This window comes from Acomys minous, assembly GCF_964271855.1.
Source record: "Acomys minous genome assembly, chromosome: 12".
In the NCBI taxonomy this organism is placed as follows: domain Eukaryota; kingdom Metazoa; phylum Chordata; class Mammalia; order Rodentia; family Muridae; genus Acomys; species Acomys minous.
In genome coordinates this window covers 106,671,099-106,695,538 of record NC_140493.1, presented here as the reverse complement: position 1 = coordinate 106,695,538, position 24,440 = coordinate 106,671,099, and the positions used below count along the sequence as shown (strand labels likewise).

Here is a 24,440-nt window from a genome sequence, read left to right as displayed (position 1 = left end):
TTTTATGGAGATGAAATGGGCTGTGACCCTGCGTCCCCAACCATGCCGGGCACAGCTGGATTGTTACCTGAGGTGGTCCCTTTCCCACCCCATGCCTCCCCATCTTGTGTGGGAACCGTTTGTCTCTGTGTTTGGCTGGTTAAGAATTCAAAGTTTGTTTGTTCTTCTCCTCCTCACTGTGTGTAGCCCTGGCTGGCTTGGAATTCACAAAGATCTGCCTGCCTCTGTCCTCCAAAGAATTTGCAACATCACACCCAGCTGAGAATTCAATGTCTTTTGGAGGCCTGGTTTTCTCCAAGTCTCTAACCAAAGAGAAATTGGTTGGAATCAACTGTTGCTGGGGTAGCAACAGATTGGGGATGAGGAGTGGAAAGGGAGACAGGCAGGCTAGCTGACAGACAACCCACAGTCCCTTAGAAACACACAGGAACACAGAGGCAGTAACGCCTGACAAAGAATGGGCAGTCCTTTTATTCTGAATAGTTACAGAGTTAAACCTCCCTTTACATCCACTAGAGGATTTAAGCATTTGGTGTGACAGCTACCAAGGGATTGGCCGGTGAATGATGAACTTGAGCCAGGCTTAGGCTTGCATGTGACACAGAGCTGTTAACTAACTAGGAAGGCCCCAATTCTCCTTTAAAAAAAAAAATTGTGCTTCTCCACTGGAACCAGAACTGGAAGATGCAGGGTAACGTGGGCACTTCCGCATCCAGGCAGGCTGGCATCTTCCAGGAGCCCATCACTGCCCAGCCTCAGCTGCAGGCAGAACCTGGGTTGTTGTAAATACAGCCACATCCACCAAAGGCTGCACACCGAGGCATCTGGTGCTTTCGGAGCCCTGAATTCACGTAAGACAGCAAACTAGTCCCTTGCTAACTGTGGCAGATCTTGGGGCTCTAGACCAAGAATAGTGAGTGTGAGGTGCATGGAGAGCCTCTTCCCTCGTGGGAGGAACATTACATTACTCATGTATTTAGCATCCTCATTCAACAGAGAGGTTAAGGCAAGAGGAGTCACATTTGGAGGTATAGTCCTACTCCATGGGGATCTTTCACCCAGTGACAAAAGGCACAGGCTGCTGGGGCTATGTACTAAGCACAGGGTGCCTTCTTGGGAAGCCACTCATCTTTTTCATTTTTGGGTTTTTTCGAGACAGGGTTTCTCTGTGTAGCCTTGCCTGACCTGGACTGGCTTTGTAGACCAAGCTGGCCTCGAACTTACAGAGATGCACTTGCCTCTGCCTCTCCAGTGCTGGGATTAAAGTTGTGCACCACCACTGTCCAGCCGCCACTCATCTTTACCTCTATCTTGGCACTAAGAAGTGCTGGGCTAACAGCCAGGCTCCAGGCACACTTAGGGGGGAGCCCTGGGGGAGGCTCTGTCTGGTACCCTAGGGTAGAACAAAGGATAATGCTGTGGAGATCCCAGTTCCGGGGTCTGGACGATGATCATCTCAGTCATTGGTGTCAGCATCTTGCAGACCTGGAAATGGCCCTCTGTGACCTGGGTGGACATCAGGTCCCTCAGGTGCATGTCCTAAGGCCAAGGACACTAGAAGCTCCTCTAGTAATGAAAGCAGCAGGCATATCCAGGCGTCCTAAGTCCATCTGCTGCCCACGCTGAGGTAGAAACTTAGACATCAGTCTCATATAGCAATCTGCAGTTCTAGACCCCCCACATCCCACCAGTCAGACAAGGAAAAGTTCAACTCACCCTGAGAACACAGCCCTGATTCCCACCCGGTGTCTCCTAAAGGGTGCTGCTCCCAGACCCCAACCACACACATCCATCCAAGGAGCCCCAGCAGGTAGGTACCTCCAGAACCTGTGTGATCCAGATAATTCAGGGACAGCCACATCTGCACCTTTCCCTGGAGCTATCTGGGGAGCTGGCATCGAAGCCAAAAGCAGACCGGGAAGATGCGGCCTGGGGTTAAGTGAGGTACATAAACCGTGCAAAGCGTGAATCACCACAGTGGCTCACTTCAACTCTTCTGTGGGTTCTCTGTGCAGCCGTGCTGGGCAGTGAAAGCTTCCCAGTCAGGACAAGTGTTGTAATGCTCATCCCCAAAGGTGGTGAGTAGCAGGGAGGACAGAACAGGTAGAGTGGTCCTGCTCTGGCAATGGGACACAGCCCACTGAAGTAGACTCAACCCAGGTGCAAAGGTGCTGGGACCTGGGACACTTGGGTCATGAGAAACAGCCTTCCCAGCCTGGGCTCTGCCCTTAGCTGGTGACCTTCCACAGTATACAAGGTGGCAGAAGGCCCTAAGTAGGGTGAAGGATACCTTCTGTGTGGCTTGTCTCCAGAGACTCACAAAGACTTATCTAGTGTGCACTGTGTGGCACACTGATGGGTTAGCAACATGGCCAAGAAGGTCCAGTGTTGAGGCAGGAGCGTCACACACCTGAGGTTCATAGCGGGGCAATAACCACCTGGAGAACACGGGGACACAGATTCTGTGACTTGGGAGATGTGTTAAGGCAGGAGATGGGAGTCAACAGTTAGCTCCCTGTAGCTGCAGTCACTTGGGTACCAGGAGGCTGGAATGGGCAAGGGGACAGATGGCCCTATGAGCACCAGTCGCATGCTTCAGGCCTATCCCAATGTCCCCACTCAGTCCACTGCTTCAGATTGGTGGCCTCTGGTCCCTCCTAGCTCCAAGGACAAAGGTGGGAAAGCTGCTGGGCCCTGCTCAGCTGGGTATCCGGAAGAGGTGTGGTCCAGGGAAGAGGGCATCTACCATCTCGTTTTATTTTTCGGGGACTGATCCTAAAGTAACCAAAAAGAACAAGAGTCAAAAGGGAGGGACTCTACTGGTCACACGGCTCACAGCCTACACACTGGATAGTACTAAAAAAAAAAAAAAAGTCTTAAGTCCTCAGGGAGCGATGCAATCTAAACATAGAAGTCTGGGAGAAGTCTGGAGTTCTTTTCCAATAAACTTTTTCTCCCTTTCAACAACAAGGAAAAGAAAACCCTATTTTTCCCCCCCTTACAACTGGCATCAGAAAATAGCTTCTGGCTAGTTGGGGACAAACATTTCCAAGCCTGGGATGGGCAGGTTCTTAAGTCCCCTTGAAAAACCCAGACTGGCATCCAAGGGTTAAAACACTGTCCTATCCATAAGGAACAGAGGCAGCTCAGAGGCCAGGCCACTGGTCTCGCTCATCCCAGGAAGAGCCAAGGACAAAAGCTGGGGATAACAGTCTGGCCAATCTTGGTCCAGCCACCTAGAGGCTCTGTGGCCAAACTGGGTCACTTTGTTCACTATAAAAGCAGTTGGGGCAACTACCCTTAAGGTCCCATATAACCCTGCAGTGACAGAATTCTGAGATTTTGGCTCTGCAAATAGAGGGAAAGACTGGCCTGGCCTGTGGTAATCCTCTCTCACTCCCCGACATGTCCCACCAACCATGGAGATAAGCCTGAGCTGTTGGAGAAAACTTTCACTGACCCCCCCCCCAAATTCTAAGCACATGACCCCTGAACCAACCGGGACCTGGCCTGACTGACTGCCAGCCCCTTACCACGGGAGACCTTAGAAGTACCAGCCCCAAGAGCCGGATGTGAGAAGGAAAGAGAGGTTCACTGACCCACCCCCACCCCCATAGAGAAATGAAGGAGTCACAGAAGGTGAGAACCCGGTCAGAAACCACAAGCCCAGAGCAAGAGTTAACAAAGCAGAAATATTTATTAGGTACTCTCGCCCCTCACAGAGGAGCAGGGTTCCAACCCAAGGCATTCTCTTTGAGCTCCCTGGAGGCTGCAGGCATCACCGGAGTGTAGGCACGGGAACAGCCACAACCCCAAACATAACACTATTTGGATGCAGTATATCACCAGAGGTGGCCCTGGCACGAAACAGGGACTCCACAAATACTGAATGGGAGGGGCCCCCAGGACACCCACCCAGACATTGGCAGATCAAGGGATCTGACCCTGAGGCAGACACTACCTGAGCCAGTGAGGTGGGGAAGGGAGTCACACAGAGCACGGGGTCCCTACGGTCCCTCACCCAAGCCAGGTCCTTGAGGGCCCTCCCTAAATCTGCCCGCTTCCTCCTGGCCATGGCCACTGCTTCAGTCCCACACATAGGGGTTTCTAAAGACCTGAGAGATCTTGTCGTCTTTCGGTGGTGTAGCCACCTGGTGGCTCTGGACCATGTACATGTCTTCAGCTCGCAGGGTTGAGTTGGCACTGCCCATCACCTGGCTGTTGGCGGTGGCCCGTGGGAGGATGACGTCATAAGCGCCTTCGGACTGGAAGGAAGAACAGGCGGTCTCACAGTCGGGGGAAATCAGCAGCCAGGTTCCGCCAGGGCAAATGCACAAATACCCAGCTTCCTGCAGGACTGTGCCTGCCAGTTCCTACTTCTTGACCCTTCCCACCTCTGTTCTGCAAAGGCGCTGTTGGCAGGATGGGATACATGACCCTACCTACCTCTGGAAAGAGGACTGGCCTTTTGAGCACGGAAGCAGGTCCCTGGCCACCTCGGGACTTGCCAGGAGGCCCTGTCTCTGAATTCCTGCTCCTAGGTCCTTGGGGAAACCTCTGGTCTAATGAAAGTCTGCTGCACTAAGCTGCTACTGCCTGACTGTTAACCATTCGCAAGCTCCCTTCCTCCAAGTGTCTTACCTGAGTCCCCAAAAATGTCACTATAATACCCTGTACCCTTCTAGTAGGTCCTGGTTCCTGTAACTCTGGCCTGGCTATCTGGAGCCAAATAGTCTACCCGGAAGGAACACAAACCCCTGGGGTGGGCCACCTGTCCTGGACTCGCTTTGTAGACCAGGCTGTCCTCGAACTCACAGCAATCCAATGGCCTCTGCCTCCCGAGCGCTGGGATTAAAGGCGTGCGCCACCATGCCCGGCTTGGCCTCACCTGTCTTATCACGATGTAAGACAGCTGTTACCACCAAAGCTTCGAGGCTTCCAGGGCCCCAAGCCAGCAGTTGTCTTTTTACATCTGGGTGGCCTTCCCACCTGTATGTCTGTGTGTGTGTGTGTGGGGGGGGGGTTTGTCTCCCACTTCCTGGAACATCCAACCACTCTCTGCTGTCTGGGTACTGGATGCTTCAACACCGGGACTGCACTAAAATGAACAAGACTGTTTGTCAAGCCCCACCCCCAGCTGAGCTCCACCTCCTAACTGGGCCCTGAGATAGGTTTGCAAATGTTTAACTTCTGGGATGGAAAGCCCTGAAGTTCCCAGTAGATCTGCCTTGGGGAGTTACTTCCTCTAGGAGGAACCCAAGCTAACAAGGTGACCCTAATACATTCCCCACCCCTCCACCCACCACCACAGAAGTCACAATACCCTGTCCCACCTCAGCAAGTTCTCAATTGCTGCTCACTTTGGCGGTGGTCCGTGGACCACCGGTGTGAGAACTAAGCCGAAACAGCAGCCCAGCTCAGAGGCTGGGGGAGGAAAGGCAGCTTCTGCTCGCTGTGAATGGAAACTGCCCAGCTCTGCTCTGGGATACCGGCTTCCCACTTAGAAAAGAGCTGGTGTTGGGGACGTCTCAGACACACCAGCCATCCTCTTGCTCCCAGCCTGGGAGGTGGGGGAGGGAACGAGAACAGCCCCCTGCTGACCTCCTGGCTTCCTGTTCCCAGAATCCTGCCAAGGCAGGTCGCTGACCTCTCTGGCAACCGCTGCCAGCAGGGAGGAGGTACATATAAGGAACGGGAATCTAGTCCACCTCCTTCCTGTTCCCACCGCACACCCCCCGCCCCGCCCCACCCGCCCCCGCTAGCAGAGTACTGGCTCCCAGAGCCCAGGGGAGGTATAAGGTCAAGACTTGCTAGCCGGGCACGCAAACAGGGTCTCATATAGCACCACCAGGCTGGTGGTGCAAGCTGTAGCTAAAGACTGCCCTTGAACCCCTGCACCTCCTGCTTCCGTCCCCCAAGTGATAGAATTACAGGTATGTGCCACCAAGCCGGGGCCTCCGGCAGCTGGAGATGCCAGTGATGCAGGGCAGGTCCCATTGCACTGTGCTAGAGCCCTGGGTTGGCAGGGTCGATGGCCCCAGAGGCTTGTCATACCCTAACCCTTCACTCCAGCCATGCACAGCCTCTCTCTCTACACCAGCAAATGAGGCTGGGCTCTGCGGCTCTTAGGCAAGTCACAGGAAGCTGAGGAACCCACTCACCGGGCCTTTGTGCATCAGGGCCATCTCGGTGGGCTGGTACACGCTGGTCAGCAGCTGTCCATTGTAGCCACTGTAAGGTGACACGGGTCTCTTTGCTGTAAGGAGGAACAAAGCTCAAATTTGAAGATTTCTGGACTCATCATCGTTTCCTGCTTCACCTCCCCCACAGCCCAAGCAACTCTCCTGAGCCTGGGGAAGTGGAGCCTTGGATTCCCAGTGTAACACGCGACCCTGGAACAGTGACCCGTGAGGCTGTGGACCTGCTGCCCACCTTCCACATCTGGTGCTCTTTTGTTTAGGGATACAGAAGACTACTGCTTGGCTCCCTGCATAGTGGGACACCCTCCCACCTACCCGGCCATGCACCCACACCAGTCCCCTTCCCCCCACTCACACAGTTTAGAAAAGGCCGCTGTCAGCAACCTTCACAGCCCTATCTACCCTGAGGGCCTTGGGCCTTGGGCTGCCTTCCAAGATGGCCAGCCTCCAGCTCCTGCCTCTACCATTGTGGACCACTGACAGGCACAAGGGGAAGTACAGCTGAGACCCCACAGTTTTTTGGTTGTTTTGTTTGTTTGGTTTCTTTAATGTCTTCATGTCCTCACAGGGCATGCGCGGCTGCTGGTGCCACTTCACAGCCACAAAGAGCCCAGCCAGGGAGATTTGAAGCTCTGCCCATCCCGGGCCTCCTGGGCAAGTCCCTAGAAAGATTTGTAACTCTCTGCACTCTCTAGCGTGGGTGTCCCATCTGATCCACCTGCTGGGCACTGCTGGGGCATCTGAGGAGAGCTGCTAACCAGCCCTGGGGCCCAAGAATGGGCCTTCCTGAGGGGGCCAGATATACAGAATTCTGCTGTCTCTTGCAGAGCTGAGGGACCGTAGCCTATGCAGGCCTCCTAAGTACCAGGCTCATGCCATTGATTTTTCCATTTTGGGAAGAAAAAAAAAAATGAAATAAGTAAAAACTTACAGCCTAGAAGTATCTCCATGAGAAGAAAAAGACTAAGGACTCTCTGGCTTTGGTATGGAGCTGGGAGTGGAGGTTGGGGGTGGGGGATGGAGGTAGAAGGTGGAGGGGGGGGTGGAGGGGTAGGGTTGGAGCAGGGTTTGTGCCCCTCCCAGTGGCCATCCAGGTCCTCTTGTCTTTCTGGCTTCCTTAATAACCTTAGTGGCCCTATGTGGCAGAAGCCACGCCACAGTGAGGAAAGCAGTCATTTCCATGGAGTGAGATTTCACATCTAAAGCCCTCCAACATCTTTTTTTTTTTCTCCAGACAGTGTTTCTCTGTGTAGCCTTGGCTGTCCTAGACTCGCTTTTGTAGACCAGGCTGTCCTTGAATTCACAGTGATCCGCCTGCCTCTGCCTCCCAAGTGCTGGGATTAAAGGCGTGCACCACCACACCCGGCTTGCTCCCCACCCCACATCTTAATCACCACAGCAGTTGGTGGCCTGTAGAGCGCTGGTCATACCTGACAGGGGTGGGGGTGGGTTAGGGGACTGCAGCCTGGGAGCCACAAGACCCTGTGTCTTAGTGTAGAGTCCAGCTCACAGCAGGTTTCTGATAAACGCTAACATTCCTTACAGTTTAATGTGTTTTGGGGCCAGGCTCGGTGGCACATGCCTTTGCTTCCAGCACTTGGGGAGGCAGAGGCAGGTGGATCTCTGTGGGTTTGGGGCTAGCCTGGTCTGCAGAGTGAGTCCAGAACAGCCAAAGCAGAGACCTATTTCAAAAATCAACCTCACCACCACCACCAAAAAACCCCCCAAGAGCTGAAAGTGGTGACACGTGCCTATAATTCCAGCAACTAGGGGAAGGAAGGATCGGCTGATCAGTCCAAGAGCCTCAGCTACACAGTGAGGTGGAGATCAGCCTCGGCGACATCAGATGCTGTCTAGTCTCACACACAGACACACCCAGATACACACATACACACCCCACAAAGATATATATGAAGTCCTTGGAGTACCTGAGGCTGGCTCATCCATAGAAAATGCCTTGTTCTCCACAAACATGCTTTGGCCCGTCTGCTCTTTCAGGATGGTCTCATAGCCCACACCTCGGGTAGGGTACATGTCCCCCTGGTAGCTCTGTTCTGGGCTGGGCTTGGTCACCTGGGAGACCTCAGGGATGACATAGAAGAGGACAAAAGTCCAAGCATTGGCAGCGAGGGCAATGGCCAACGTGGGGTCATCCCAGGTGGGGCTGTGGTGCTGCTTGTTGCCGTAAGTGTACATGACAATCCATACCACCCAGATGGCAATGGAGACGGCTGTGGTGAGCAGCACAAAGACCCCGTGCTTCCGCCAGCGCTTAAAGCGGCCACACAAGGTGGGCCAGGCTCCCAGGAAGGCTCCCAGCAGTAGCAGCATTACATAGATGAGGGCCATGACAAAGTCCATGTTGGCGATGGCACAGGGCGAGGTTACGGTCCAGTCGGTACTGCCGTTGCCCAGAGGGCCAACCTGGCCACCTCCCCGGACCAGGGTGATGATCAGCCACTCGGTGTTGATGATGACCTCCACGAGGGTGAGGAGGAGGGCCACGGTGAAGATCACCCAGCCTCGGGGCCCGTGGTTCTTTCGGGCCAGGAAGTTGAGGGCAAAGACGTGGGCTACCAGGCAGGAGAAGCAGATGGCAAACAGGACCCCAAAGAGGAAGCGCCGGGAGGCACAGGTGGAGAAGTCAGGCCTCACCACGCAGGCGAACACCAGGCAGAAGAGGCCCAGAGCGCCCAGCAGGAAGAACACCTGGGTCCCCAGGAGGCTTCGCTTCTTAGTGTCCTGCACGAACGGGAGGCTGGCCACAAGGATGATGGTGAGCACAAATGTGGTGATGACGCCCGCCCCTGCCACTGCCTCCAAGACGATGCCCCACGCCCCAGAGCGGTCACAAAGGTTGTAGTAGAGGGGATCCAGGTCTGGGCTGCAGCCAGGCGGGGCGTGGTTCTGGGCCAAGGCCCCTGGGAAGAGGAAAGGCAGTCCTAGGCACATCAGCAAGGTTTTGTGGGTGGCCATTCTGGCTCCCAGGCCAGGCTCCAGCTGGGTCCCTAGAGACAGGAAGAGAAGAGTAGACAAAATCAGTCCTGCAAGGTCAGCTATCAGTGGGCATGGTGTTGCTTCTCCCGAGGACCTCCACCCCCCACCCCTGCCGCCCCAAAGAAGAATTGATCAGGAGACATGGTCTGCTAAGGTTCAGAATCCTTATTTTATGTATTTGTAATTTTATTTATTTATTTATTTATTTATTTTTTAGTTTTTCGAGACAGGGTTTCTCTGTGTAGCCTTGGTTGTCCTGGACTCACTTTGTAGACCAGACTGGCCTCGAACTCACAGCGATCTACCTGCCTCTGCCTCCCGAGTGCTGGGATTAAAGGATGCGCCACTACCGCCTGGCAGGAAGTTTTCAAAGGCCTAGGCCATCCCAGTCAGCTCTCTGTGCCTCCTACTTGAAGATAAGATTGTGGGCTCTCAGCTACTGTTCCAGCACCACTCCAGCCTGCCTGTTGCCAAGTGCCCCACTATAATAGGGACCTCAGTTCTCTGAAACTGTAAGCAAGCCCCCCGCCCCAAAAAAATCTTTGCTTTGGGTCGTACATGGTGGCACACACCTTTAGTCACACCAGAGGCAGAGGCAGGCGATCTCTGAGTTTGAGGCCAGCCTGCTCTACAAAGTCCAGGATAGCCAAGGCTACACAGAGAAACCCTGTCTCAAAAAGCCAAACAAAACAAAACAAAACAAAAATCTTTCCTTTGGTCATAGAAAAGACAGAGATCTATAGTAGGATGTTTAAAGGCTCTAAAAGAAGCTATTAGACAGCCTCAAACTCCCTGAGATGTTAGATCTTCTGTGTTTATGTCATCTTACATGTTCAAGAAACCAGATGTAGCTGGGCAGGCACAGTGGCTCACACCTTTAGTACCTGCACTTGAAAAGAGGTAAGTGGGTCTCTATGAGTTCAGCCTCTCTGTTTGTTCCAGACCAGCAACTGATACATGAAAAGAAAGAGTGAAAAACAAATAGATAAGTAAATAAGTAAATAAATAAATAAATAGATAAATAGAGTATTTCTCCTGCATAACCAGGAGGAAGGTCCCTGAATCCAGCAACCAAGCTATCCTTGGATGACAGCGGCCACTAGTGGCCAGCAAAGGCATGGCACTATATATGTTACTGAATGCTTTCTCCACCAACACCCAACTATTTATTTATTATTAAAATCGAGGCAGGGCCTTGCTACTCATCCCTAGTTGGCCTCAAAGTTGTGGCAATCCTCCTGCCTCAACCTTCTAAGTACTCGATCCACCACTCTTCGCTAATGTCTAATATGTACACAAAATGTCAAGTCTCATTTGATGGAAATTCTCCAACCATAACTGACAAATGAAGTCACTAAATCAGAGGAAGTGACACAAGTTGTGACGGTTAATACTGACAGCTGACTTGGAAAGAGCTAGAATAATAAATAACCTGGGAGACGAGCCTGGGCAGTGATGTGAGAGATTAGGTTAACTGAAGTGAAAAGACTCACCTAAAATGTAAGTGGCACCATTTCCTCGGCTGGTGTTGCCGAGTACGAAGAGGAGAGAGTGAGCCAGGTAGGTACCTGCATACATCGCTCTCTTCTTCCTGACTACAGATACAATGTGACCATGACTACAGATACAATGTGACCAACCGCATCAAGCTCCTTAAGTGAGCTTCTTGTCAGTTATTTTGTCACAAGAACGGGAAAAGTAGCTAACACACAAATTTAAATGAAATTGACATAATAAAGACAAACAAGTTTCACATTGTCTTTCCCTACCCCTTCCCCTTTGCCTTAAAAAAAAAAAAAAGTGTACGGGTATGGGTATTTTGCCTGCAAATATGCCCATGCAGTGCCATAGAGGCGAGAAGAAGAAGAAAGAAGGAAAAAGAAGCTATCTGAGCCTCTGAAGCAGCCATTGTTGGTGCTGGGAATTAAACGGGTCCTCTAGAAAAGTAACCAATGCTCTTAATGACTGAGCCATCAAAGTAACCCCTTCTCCATTTATTTATTTATTTATTTATTTATTTATTTTAGATCTCAACTGATAGCCCAGAACAGTCTCAAATATGCAGCAATCCCCCTGCCTCAACCGCCAGAGTTCTGGGATTATTGTACTTTAAGCCATCCCAGTTTTTGCCCCTTGAAACATTTCAGTCCCAGCACTTGAGAAGCAGAGGCAGTCAGATCTCTGAGCTCAAGGCCAGGCTGATCTACAGAGCAGGTTCCAGAACAGCCAAGGCTACACAGAGAAACCCTGTCACAAGAAGCAAATAAAATCTCATATGGCGTAAGTCATCTCATTTATTTCCTAGCTTTTCCTCAGCTGCCATCTGCCTTTAACTCCTAAAATTAGTATGCATGCTTTTTTTTTTTCCTTCCCTGAGACAGGGTTTCTCTGTGTAGCCTTGGCTGTCCTGGACTCGCTTTGTAGACCAGGCTGACTTCAAACTCACAGCGATCCACCTGCCTCTGCCTCCTGAGTGCTGGGATTACAAGCAGGTATATGTCACTATCCCCGCTTAGCACTGATGCTTAAATAAGTTTATGGTTGCTTTCCTAAATAAGCATCATTGTAATAGCCAGTGGCTCTCCATTTCTAATGCAAAAGTTTACTTCTGCTCCGAAACTTTGTATCCTGGTAAATCAATAAAGTGTCAGGCCGGGCATGGTGGCACACGCCTTTAATCCCAGCACTCGGGAAGCAGAGGAAGGGGGATCGCTGTGAGTTCGAGGCCAGCCTGGTCTACAGAGTCTAGAATGGCCAAGGCTACACAGAGAAACCCTGTCTCAAAAAAACCAAAAAAAAAAAAAAAAAAAAAAAAAAAAAAAACCAATAAAGTGTTACTGGTCTTTCTAAATACTAGGAAGAGAATGGCCACGAGAGTTAACAGGTAAGGAGTTGTACCCAGCCATCCGAGAGATGATTCACCGGTAACGATATCACGACATCCTAAATGTCCAATGTTTCAGCAAACAAACAGTAGCTAGAATTTGGGGTGCAGCTAAAATGCTAGAATGGAACACTGACAACAACCAGGAGGCACACTGGCCCTTTGGAGGGTTTCTCACGCCACCTCTCTGGGCCAGGTCCTAGCAATCAGGACCAAGAATATAGTTGGCGATACAGTGTTTGCCTAGCCTATATAAGGGCCCCAGGTTCAATCCCCATGACCGGGAGGGAGGAAGGGATACAGAATAGGTAATTATACTGTATTGTCAGTATTTTACTATAGATCTAGGGAGACAAGGCTCAGGTGCTTTTAGAGTTCTGGAAAACACAAAGACGGTCCAATACAGTTGGTGGCCCGAGATAGGAAGGTATGCAAAACATGACACAGATCAATACGCTATACAACATGGGACAGAGTATAGAGCCGTGCCCCAGGAAGACAGGGAGTAAGGGAGCAAGAAGAGAGGGGACAAGGGGAGAAGACCTAGTCTAAAGCATTTTATTGGGAATTAGGGATGTGTGACTCATTGGTAGAGTACTTAACTAGTGTGCATGAGGTCTTCAGTTTGATTCCCCCAGCACCTCAAGAAAAGGGGGAAGGTGGGTCGGTCAGTAAGCACCTGCTGTGAAGGTGTGAGGACTCCTCCCGCGTACAGAGCATGGCATAAAGGCATGTACCCATAATCCAAGCTCTGGGAGGCAGGGGTGGGGTGGGGGTGGGGGGCGGAGAGGCAGGAGGATACTGGGGTTTGCTGGCCAGCCAGTCTAGCTGAATTGGTAAGCTCCAGGTTCAGTGGAAGATCCTGCCTCAAAAAAAGAAGACAGAATGTTCCCGCACTCAGGGAACATGATGGGCCAGGTGCATGCCTTTAGCCTTTTAGCCCCAGCACTCGGGAGACAGAGGTAGTTGGATCTCTGTGAGTTCGAGGCCAGCCAGGTCTACAAAGCAAGTCCAGGACAGCCAGGGCTGTTATGCAGAGAAACCCTGTCTTGAAAAACAAAACAAAAAACAAAAAAGGAAAAAAAAAAAAAAAAAAAAAGAAAAGAAAAGCATGATGGGGGGCTGGAGAGATGGCTCAGAGGTTAAGAGGACTGTCTGCTCTTCCAGAGGTCCTGAGTTCAATTCCCAGCAACCACATGGTGGCTCACAACCATCTAAATGTGATCTGATGCCTTTTTCTGGCCTGCAAGCCTACACGCAGGCAGAGCACTCATATACACAAAATAAATTTTAAAAAGAAAGTGATTTTTTTTTTTTTTGGTTCAATTCCCAGCAACCACATGGTGGCTCACAACCATCGAGAATGAGATCTAGTGCTTCCTTTTGGCCTGCAGGTGTATACTATATGCATAATAAATAAATACTTCTTTAAAAAAAGAATTTATTTAAAAAAAAAATAAAGAAAGAAAAGAAAAGCATGATGGGAAAAACGTTAAGAGCCAGAGGATGGGAGAAGTGCTGTGAAATGCTGGGCATGAGACGGCCACTGCCCCCATGAACTCCCTGCAGCTATTATTACCTGCACAAGATCTAGTTCAGTCAATACCCCAACAAGCTTAGTAGATTATTAACAAAAAAATAAAGAACACGAAGTGGGGAGAGGAATGTGTTAGAGGTGCCTGGAGGGGCTGGGAGTTCTTAGGGGAAAAGAAGAGTCCGTATGATCAAAATGTACTGTTTAAAGGCCGGGCGGTGGTGGCGCACGCCTTTAATCCCAGCACTCGGGAGGCAGAGGCAGGCGGGTCGCTGTGAGTTCGAGGCCAGCCTGGTCTACAAAGTGAGTCCAGGACAGCCAAGGCTACACAGAGAAACCCTGTCTCGGAAAAAAAAAAAGTTCTGTTTACATACATGAAATTGTCAAAGAATTATATAAACATATCAATATGTGTGTGTGCATGCATATATATGTATTTTTCAAGACATGATCTCACTATATAGCTATAGCTGTCCTGAAACTCACTATATAGACCAGAATAGCCTCTAACTCACATAGATCAGCCTTCTTCTGCCTCTCAAGTGCTGGGATTAAAGGTGTGCACAACTATTATGCGTGGTTAAAGATAGTCCATTAAAAATTAAAATAATGGGCTGGGCACGGTGGCACAGGGTAGTAAGTTCGAGGCCACCCTGGTCTACAAAATCCAGGACAGCCAAGGCCACACAGGGAAACCATGTGGGGGGGGAGGAAGGAAAATAATGAATTGGCAGGATGGCTCAGTGGTAAAGGCGCTTGAGGCCTAGCCTGGAACTGATTCTTATAAGTTGTCTTCTGGCCTCCGTGTCTGCTTGAACACAGATAAAGAAAGACTAGGATGTCAACTCTGACCTCCACATGCATTCACACACACACACACACACACACACACACACACGTACAATCTGAAGCCAGAGCATATAAGCACTTTACCCAGTATTTGGCCAAAAAGCACAGAGAATGCTATTAATGAAGGTCTGGAGTGATGGCTCAGTGGTTAAGAACACTGGCTGCTCTTCCAGAGGATACAAGTTTGACTCCCAGAACCTACACAGTGGCTCACAACGGTCTATAACTCCAGTTCCCAAGAATATGACACACTTTTCTGGTCTCTCTGGGTAACAGGCACACACATGGTGCACAGATATACATGCGTGTAAAACATCCATACACATAAAGCTAATATATTTTCTTAAGATGCTAATAGTGGTAAATTCAGAGCAAGACGAAGAAAACAAAGTCCAAGTGAGCAGTGTGCATGTACAGGAGTCTGGGGCTTGTTACAACCATGAGAGACATTCAGGAATTTGTTCAAGGGAACGAGGAGCTGCCGCAAGCTCCACTGAACACAGTGGCAGTGGTGGTATCGACAGGTCCGTGCTTTCAAAGATGTGCCAGGCACAAAAGCACAAAGTAATCTATTTATTGAAGCCAATGTTCATGCAGGAAGTACCATAATGGCCAGATCTGAGAGATTCTTGCTAGCCTCCCCCCACCCACGCACACAAATCTGGGGACTAGAGAAACACAGGGGCAAAGAAAGCCACAGGCCACACTACAGGTTTACATCTGATGACACCCAGGTCATCCCAAGGCTGGTCATGTAGGTCTGTGTGGGCATGTCCAAGTGCAAGGTCCTGGCTTCCTTCCCCAGGGAACAAGAGGTAGAAGGCACAGAAGAAACAAGTGCCTGCTCAGCAAGTCCTCAGCAAGTCCACAGACACTGGGGCCAGGCTAGGGAAGGGTTACACATCTGTCCTAGTTCCTCTTGCCTTTGCTACAGGGCAACCAGCTTCCGCCTTGACCTCATCCTTCAAATCTCACCTCTGTCACTAAAACCCCAATGTGGAAAACAGGGATTCCCTGAAATGTACCATTCCAAACCCAAAGATGCCTCTCTCTCTCTCTCTTTTTTAAAACTTCAACAGAAAACAGAAAGAAAAGCAAGTGGGGGAGACAGAAACAGTCAAGAGGGAAAATTGGGACAGCTGGGCTGAACTCTCTCCCCTGTGTAGGACAAAGGCTACTGGGGTGAGCAAGACAGTGGAAGAGAACCAGGCGTTGAAGAGAATCAGGCATTTCTCTTCGAGACATGGTGCACGGTCTTTAATCCCAGCAGCAGGGAGGCAGAGGCAGGCAGATCTCTGAGTTTGAGGCCAGCCTGGTCTACATATGTGTTCCAGGATCATCAGAGCTACCTTGTGAGACCCTGTCTCCAAAAACAAAACAAAACAAAACAAAAACAACCAAATAACAACAAAATACCAAAAAACCAAAAACAGAACAACAACAATAACAAAAACCAAAAAGACAGTTAAAGAGAAGAAAGCACATTTCTGTGCTTTCTGGACCAATTCTTCAGTCCAGGAGTACATATTCAGGCCAGATCTATTTGTTTGTTTGGTTTTTTTTTTACATGTATGAATGTTTTGCCTGTATATCTGTATGTGTACCCATGTGTGTGTGTGTGTGTGCGCGCACGCGCCTGGTGCTCACAGAGGTCAGAAAAAGGGCTGGAACTGGAGTTATAAATGAACACCAGCCACCACGTGAGTGCTATGAACTAAAGCCAGGCCCTCTGCAAGAGCAGCCAACCCTCTTATCTGTTGAGCTGTTTCTCCAGCCACCTACTGCCTTGTAAGATGGTGGCTAAAAGGCAAACAGGAAGACCAGCTCTGCCCAGAGGCTCTTTAGCTCTATGTGTACCACCTGCTGTGGGACGTGGGTCATCGCCCCCTCCAAACCCCAACCCCCCAAATATTCACCTGCATATAGACTGAACCTCTTGAGGCCTGAACTTTCTTTTTCTTATTGATTTTTTTTTTTTTTTTGAGTCAGGGTTTCTCTGTGTAGCCTTTCTGTCCGGGACTCACTTTGTAGACCAGGCTGGCCTGGAACTCACAAAGATCCGCCTGCCTCTGCCTCCCTGAGTGCTGGGATTACAGATGTGTGCCATCACAACCAGCTGAGTCCTGGACTTTTGAATCATGTGACACCCGCTCCCCGACCAGGTTCTAAGTCTTCAGGGGTTGAGAAGAGACTTGGTATCCTCTCTACTCCTCCACTGAAGGACATGGTAGCCATCTCTGCTAGGAGTGGGACAGGGAGGGCCTCCTGCCCTAGAAACCTTCAGATTATTTTCTGAACAAAAAAGCTTTTAACTTCACCTCCCTGAAATCAGCCATACAAGTATTTTTAATCACCTCAGAAATCAGCCTTTCCTCAGGATCAGCTACCCAACCTCCAACTCTGATCCGAGGCAGCGCAATCAAGTACCCAAATGCCCTCTCTCCTTCCTTCCGTCTTCAGGGGGAGCAGAGAAGCCTTGCCAAGGCTGGTGGGCTGAGACTCTGCCAGTTCAGGCTGGTTTTAAGCAGTTACAGGTGAGGCAGCAGACTTTCACCTTTCCAGAAGAACCCCTTCATCTCCTCCATCAGCATCCATAAGAACACACACACACACACACACACACACACACACACACACACACACACACACACACACACACACACACCCCACGGTGGGAAAGAGGGCTGCCTGTAGGATCAAGGCTATAGAGGATGATACAAGCTAAAGACCATGGCCACCTAGAGCCCCATTCGATGCAGGAAAACACCACGGACACCACAGAGCATCCTTCTTCCTCCCTGACTGCGTCCCCTCAGCAGCTGATCTGGAAAGACGAGTGGACATTTAGCCAGCCTTGCTCTATCCCCTCATCCACCACTTCCTTTTCTCAGTCCCAGGACATTTCGGTCCTATTGTCTCAAGCCTCTAACCAGCGGGCTAGTTAGCGAATCCAGTAAAAACGGACCCAGAGAGATGCTAATGCATGGTAGGACTCACAGCTCGTTTACTGACGGGGACCCTGTCTCCCTTCCATAACCGAGAGTGGGTAACTGAACCAAAATAAAATACTCAAGCATGCTGAGTCTTAGATCTAGCAATCCAGGGTCTGCTCTCCGCTTTGGAATGTGCCCCACCCCCACCAGCACTCCCTCCCAGCCACATAACAGACACTGTTGGGGGTGGGGGGCGTTCTCCTGGAGTACAAAGCCACGCTTCTGTATAACTCTCGTGTCTGTACTTCAGGATTAAGATCGTGAAGTCTTAAGTGATTTAGAACTTGGTACGTGTAAAAGTGTGGGCTTGAGGTGGAAACGGAAAGCGCTCTGGAAAAACCAGGGGCGAGTAAAGGGACGGGATCCAGAACCTAGGCCTCCACAAGGAGAGGCGCGGTAGGCCTCTGAAATTCCAAAGTTCCCGCGGAGAGATCCGGAGCCGTCGTCTCTCCATTCCAACTGGACTGCTAGGTCTACGCCCGCGCGCTCGAAGACTGAACCGAAACAGCAAAGAGCCAAGCTCCGTTCCTAATCCCTCCCGTCACAGAAACCTGCCCACCCCATGCGCCGCATCGAAATAATGAAAGGACGCCAATCTACAGTCACAGTCGACCATGGCCTCCCACGGCGCGAGTGGGTAGAGGAACACCCCCTCGGACACTCAGATCCTGGAGTCCTTCCTTTGCCGTCCGCCTCCGGCCGCAGAACTCGGCTTCCCGGACCCATTAAGTGCCCAGTTGGCTCAGGTTTGGAAACTTTCTGCGAACTTGCAGAGTGGGTGCATCCTTGCCCACCCCTCGGGTTCCCCCACCCCGGGCCTCGGCCCTAACCCTCTCCTAGCCAGCGGGACCCAGCTCTTCCGGCCAGCCGAGGGCGAGGGCGGAGCGCCGAAGCAGCAGCCCTTACCTGGGACAAGCAGCTAGCCGGCTCCGGCGATGCGCTGAGAGCCAACTTCGGCCCCAGCAAGAGAGCCGGCGGGCGTAGGAGGGACTCAAAGGTGGGCACCGGGCCAGAGCCCGTTCCTGAGGGGGTTAAGCAGAGGTGCAGGCCTGCCTCCCCGGGACCCCAGACTAAACTGGGCGCGCTCAGTGGATCACTCTCCCGCCCGCCTCCCCAGGCGCAGCGCTCTCCTCTTTCGGACTGGGTGGGCCGGGCTGCATCACCGTGACATCACCTCCATTCCAGGCGCTCCTCCGGGGCCAGCATTGCTCCAGGTACTCTCAATCCGCTTCCCCGGTAACAAAGCGCGCCAGGCCCTGCCCCCTCCGACTCACCTCCAGGCTCGGCCGCCTCGCACTTTGGGGTTAGGAAGGGAGATTCGAATTTCTAGCCAAGCTGGCGTGTGGGTTGTTGCTGTTTACTGCCACGCCCCCGCACGCGGGCGCGCGCGCAGTCGCGCGTACTCACTTTCTGGACTCGCCTTTCTCTCCCGAAAGCGGTTCAGGGTGCAGCCCAGCACACCCCTTAGCTGCATCTCCCAGCGATCGCAGGCACCCACAGATGCACGGTGGCCACCTAGGCGCGTCTCCCAGTGACAGACACCCAGCCTTTGTCACTTTCGTCCTGGCTTTCCCATGAGACACATGCCTGGCACAGTTCGCTTCTCCCGGCTGGAGCCAAGCGCACACTAAGACACAAAGTCCGTCTTTGTCACGCCTTCCGCGCCCCCTCCCCTCGCGAGCTTGCACACGTGGACACACACACACTGAGCGTGCGCCTCTTTCGTGCGTGATCCTTCCCGGAGAGGCACGGTCTCCAAGATCACGAGGGACTGCCACGGCGCACGCCCCTAACTCTGTGGACTGAGTCCAGAACCCCTGCAGACTGTTGGCCAGCGTCTTTGTCGTCCCGACTACCCCAAGCCCGAGTTTCTTACGTCGCGGGCTCCCCTCCCCGCGTCCTGGTTCCCTGTGGTGACCTGTCCTAATTAGCCTTCTCAGTTATGTTCCCCGAGGTACAGTGTTTAACGCGTTCTCTGTGGTCTCTGCGCTCCTCACCACGTTGTTTCTGACTCGAGTCCAGCTTCTCTCGCAGTCGGGGGACCTTTCCACGAATTCGGATTCCCCTGAACCACACCCCTACTCCCTGTCCGGGTGGATCCACCGGTTACCACCCTTTCCCCCTCCAACCCCAGGAATCTGCTGAAAAGAAACCGCAGAAACAGGGAAGCGAATCCCAGCTGAGGCCTCTCTGGCCCAGTAAACAAGAGATTTTTTTTTCCGGCCACTTTCCCTGGGGACCTGGGATCCCACGGGAGTGGGCTGCGCTGTCCTTGGAGCACTGAGTGGGGACTGGTTGGATTGCGCTGAATCCCCAGAGGTGACAAATCGCCAGAGCAAGGGAGAGGTTGTTGGGCCTGACAGGGGCCCTGGGGACTCGGGGGAGGGCTGGGCGACGGGTCTCAGGGTGCGTGTTCTCGTGACGCCGAGTTGCCTGGGGGATCGCCAGGAGCGCGGTCAGAGCCAGCCGGTGGCAGGGCGTGTTTGCTCAACCCTGAGCGCCCGCGAGGGGGAGGGGACGCAGCTGGTCACAGGCGAGGGGATAGCCAGGTGGAGGAGGGCAGGGAACTGGTGACCCGTAAGCTGTGTGTTTGCGAGCCTCCATCTATGACAACCTGGAGTCTAAACTCAATGAATCACCCAGAATTGCCGGAGCGATAAACCTCAGGCCGGTTCCTCCCCCTAGCACACCGCTCTGCTCTTTTCTGACTCTAAGAGGAATGTTTACTTAGGGGTGGGGCTTGCGGGGCCCAGGCTTTCTAGAACCCCAGTCCTTTCCTGCGCCTTGCCTTTTCCGTGCAGTCTGGGGAATGTGGCAAAGCCCAAACTATTTCAGTGGGTGGCTGCTGCCCGGGTCCACCTCCCAACCCAGGGTTAGGGATCCGGTCTCAGGTGTCAAGGCTTGAATGCTGCAGGCAGTTGGTGCCCACACTAGCTAGAAAGGCAAACAGACTGGTCAGGCCTAAGTGAGCGGAGTAAGTCGCCCTGGCCTCCGCCTGCTTTTCATTAACTAGGTGACTGGTGCCTAACTCTGCTGAGGTGGCTCATTAGCATATGTGAAAAGCCAGCTGGGGTTGGGGGCGGGGGACTGGGTCGGGACGTGGGGTCAGGGAGCCACGGAGAGGAAATAGTCTTAAGACTGGTGGCAAGACCCTGCAAGCCATCTCGTCTTTCTCTCTTGTACGGTTTCCCAAACCGGCACTGTTTTTGCCCTGCTTGGTGGCTCACTCCTGTATCCAGGAGGATCAGGAACTGAAAGTCATCCTAAGACCACCCTAGACTACACAAGATTCTCAAAACAAAACCCACTTTCAGCCCCTGCTTCCCACCAGGCAGGGTTATCTGGTACTTGGTCACCCCACTGGGAGTCATTTAGAAAGCGACTGGGCCACAGGGGCTGAGCCCTGCCCTCAGCCAGCCTTGTGAGGCAGCTGGCAGTAGACATGAGGCCCTTGTCTCAGAACACTTAGCTCTTCCCTGTCCGCCCAGGCCCTCTTCGGGAACAAAATCTGCCTTCAAAGGACGAGGCAAGTCCCTCTGGGCAGATGGCTCCCACCTCTGGTTCTCTGAGATCCCTATTGCACCCTGCTTAGGTCTTGGGAGGGAAAGAGTTGGGGACTGCCAGTGAGTCAGCCCTTTGCCGTGAGCTGTGCTGCTTATGATTTGCTGTGCTTGAAAGTTCTGTGGGTCCTCAGCTACAGGACCGGCTGCTTCCCAATGCCTCTCACCTTGACTTAACCCAATATCTACTCTATGTCCACACACACAAAATATAATAGCCATCAGAAATGGTCCATTGCAGGAACTGCCCATCAGTCCTTAAAGGCACTCTTGGAGTTACAGGATTGGCGGGGAGCACAGCGCTGTCCCCACCCCACCCCACCCCACTCCCACCTCTGAGTACTTGAGTTCCTGCTGGAAGGCAGGCTGGCTCCATCTTTATTCACTTGGCCCATCTTTGTGCTGCCAGAGGGTCCCTCAGCCCCAGAGTCTTAGAAGTGCCCCGCCCCACCCACCCACACCCACCCAGCTCTAGCTGTGTGACTGGCCAGGTCAACTCATCCACTTGACTTCCTCACTTCCCTCTTTTGGAAAATGAGAGTGATGACTGCACCCCCAAGTACATGTCTAGAATGTGGCCCCCCCCCCGTGCCTGGCACTTACAGGCAGTTTCTTCTTCCCTGAGTGGTGGTCCAGCCCTCTGAGCTGTACAGCTCTCCACAAAAAGGCAGCTAATTGTTCTGAAACCACACACTGGGGAAAGTTGCTTCTTCAGCATTCTTTCAATTCCGTTTCACCATCACTAGAGAAGGCTTGCCTGGCTGTGCCCTGCTGAGCTCTGGTTTGTACTGGTCTTTCTGTCTTTGGGCTCTGTTCCTTCTACCCCTTTTCTCTCTCTGTCCGAGCCAAAAAATAAAAATAAAAATAAAAAAATCCCTAGCTCCACCCTGCCTCAGTGTCCCTACCTCTGGGAAGCCTCCCTCATTCCCCCAGAAAGGACTCTCTCTGTTTGTCGAGACAGGCTTTCTCTGTATAGCCCTGGCTGTTCTGGAACTCACTTTGTAGACCAGGCTGTCCTCGAACTCAGATTTCCCCCTGCCTCTGCTGGGATTAAAAGCATGTGCTACCATCTCCTACCTGGCTAGAACTTTCAGTTGTTTTTTTTCCAGGAGGGAGCAGGGATCCTGGATCACAAGGGAGCCAGGAAAGCCAGCCCTGGCTTAGAGATCAAGCGTCCTGATTGATTAAAACCGGTATCTCAAAGTCAGGCATGCTGGCACATCGTGTAATCCTAGCATGAGAGAGAGAGAGAGAGAGAGAGAGAGAGAGAGAGAGAGAGAAGAGAAGAGAAGAGAAGAGGCCTATATGAAATCATGTCTTATCCACCAACCCCAAGAAAGAAGGAAAGAAAAAAGAAGGTGGGGGGCAGGAAAAGAAAGAAATGCAGGCAGGCTACCCCACACCTAGCTGAGGGTGGAGTTGGGGATGGCTGGGAGTCCCGTGGCTGCTGGTAAACAGTCTATATTTTACTCCTTGCTTCTGGGCCTGTATTGACCAGGGCTGCCCCAGGTGCCCAGCCGGCTCCTTTCTTACCCCCACCCCTGAGCGCCTAGGGCTTCCTGCAGAGCTGAGCCCGCTGGGTTATTTTGAGAGGATTCATACCAGGGCAGCCACTTTCAGAAGCAGGAAGCGGGGATCCAAGGGAGTTAAATACTCACTCACACCCCAATACTCTGCTGCCCATGGTTGATCTGTCAGGAATTGTACCCGGAAGCCGGCTTTGGGTAGAGCCTGCTGGAATTGTTACCTGACGCTGAACCCTTCCACAAAAATCTGTGCCTCCCTTGTCCTGTGTCAACCTCCCACCCGCCCCTCCTACAGTTCAGTGGCTCGGTGACAGAAACCAACTCCCCAGGGAAGGAAGAACGGGATTTTCTAAGATTTTCATACGGGTCTGGCCGGTCCTTATTGACCTAGCAATCCTTAGAACCAGGCCTCAAATCCAAACCTAGGCATTCAAGCCGATCGACTCCCCCAGCTCTTCCAAACCCGAGAGAAATGTGTGACCACGCTGCATTTGCTCTCCCTACCTTACAGAGTGTCACTCCAACCTGAGAGCCTTTCACGGGCTAACCCCTAACCCTGCACACCGCACTGCACTGCTCCCAACCCCTCTGTCGTCCCGCTCCTGCAAAGCCCCACCTAGAGAGGCCGATCACTGACTCTTGTCATAGCTGCCAATGGCTCTCATGGTCCCTAAGTCACCGGGCAAATTCCTGTATCTGCACTTTCAGTCCCCCTCTGGCTTGAGGACCATTCTTCCTCTTCCCAACAGGAAACAGTCACTCCAGCCAGAGAGGCCTGAATCAGCCTCCCACTCAGCCTTCCGGTGGCTTCACTCCCATTGGCCCCCACTCTCAATCCAGGATGTCCTCCCCATCCTCTCATCCCTTCAGGGCCCCCCCCTCCCCATCCTCTCATCCCTTCAGGGCCCCCCCCCCCACACACACACACTCTGAGGATTCTACCGCAAAGGATGCTGGTAGCACCGGAGTCCTCCTTCCTGGCACATATCTAGGAGTCTTTCATTATTTACAGTTTGTTCGATTGGTTGATTGGCTATGCTTAGGCCACACATTCTTTAAGTGACCAAAGATGACCTTGAACTCATGACCCCCCTGCATCTCTCAACCTCTCTCCAAGTTTGAGATTACAGGTGTGGCCACTGCTTCTGGCTTTACTCCTTCCTTCCTTTTTTTTTTTTTTTTTCTTTTCTTTTCTTTTATTTTTTGGTTTTTCGAGGCAGGGTTTCTCTGTGTAGCCTTGACTGTCCTGAACTCACTTTGTAGTCCAGGCTGGCCTCGAATTCACAGCGATCCGCCTGCTTCTGCCTCCCGAGTGATGGGATTAAAGGCGTGCGCCACCACGCCTGGGTTTTTGTTTTTGTTTTTGTTTTTTTGGTTTTTTTTTTTTTTTTTGGTTTTTCAAGACAGGGTCTCTCTGTGTAGCCTTGGCTGTCCTGGACTCACTTTGTAGACCAGGCTGGCCTCGAACTCACAGCGATCCGCTTACCTCTGCCTCCCGAGTGCTGGGATTAAAGGCGTGCGCCACCACGCCCGGCTCTTCTTTTTCTTTTCTTTCTTTTTTCTCTCTATGTAGCCTTGGCTGTCCTGGACTCACTTTGTAGACCAGGCTGGCCTTGAACTCAGGTCCATCTGCCTGCCTCTGCCTGCTGGGATTAAAGGCATGCGCCACCATGCCCAGCCGCATTGTTGATTTTTAAAGTTGTTTTTGAGATGACCTCCTCAAGTGGCTGAACTCAAGATCCTCACCTCTCCCTCCCCCGCCCCCCACTGTATAGCCAATGATATCTTATGCATGCATATCTTGCCTGCCCCACCCCCAGCCCATTCCCTGATAGCCTCTGGTAGGAATGGATTCTAGATTCCAAAGCTCTTCTTCCCAGCAGCCCCTGGCATAGAA

The 24,440-nt window shown here is 52.0% G+C and overlaps 1 protein-coding gene across 7 annotated transcripts; it reads right to left on the bottom strand.

The window, feature by feature from the left end:
- Positions 1–453: 453 nt before the first annotated feature.
- Positions 454–24,218, bottom strand: GPRC5C (G protein-coupled receptor class C group 5 member C). 7 transcript variants are annotated; one of them, XM_084749411.1, is made up of 6 exons: positions 18,732–18,847; positions 10,082–10,147; positions 8,129–9,208; positions 6,162–6,256; positions 4,116–4,265; positions 454–2,775 (listed from the first exon to the last, which is right to left on the bottom strand). In XM_084749411.1, exons 3-6 carry the CDS (start codon positions 9,174–9,176, stop codon positions 2,743–2,745), a joined length of 1,326 nt encoding a protein of 441 aa, XP_084605537.1. In that variant the 5' UTR covers positions 9,177–9,208; positions 10,082–10,147; positions 18,732–18,847; the 3' UTR covers positions 454–2,742. The 7 variants fall into 7 exon arrangements, with proteins under 7 accessions (XP_084605537.1, XP_084605538.1, XP_084605539.1 ...); XM_084749412.1 differs by lacking the exons at positions 10,082–10,147; positions 18,732–18,847 and adding an exon at positions 24,030–24,218; XM_084749413.1 differs by lacking the exons at positions 10,082–10,147; positions 18,732–18,847 and adding an exon at positions 23,486–23,508.
- Between the last annotated feature and the right edge of the window lie 222 nt (positions 24,219–24,440).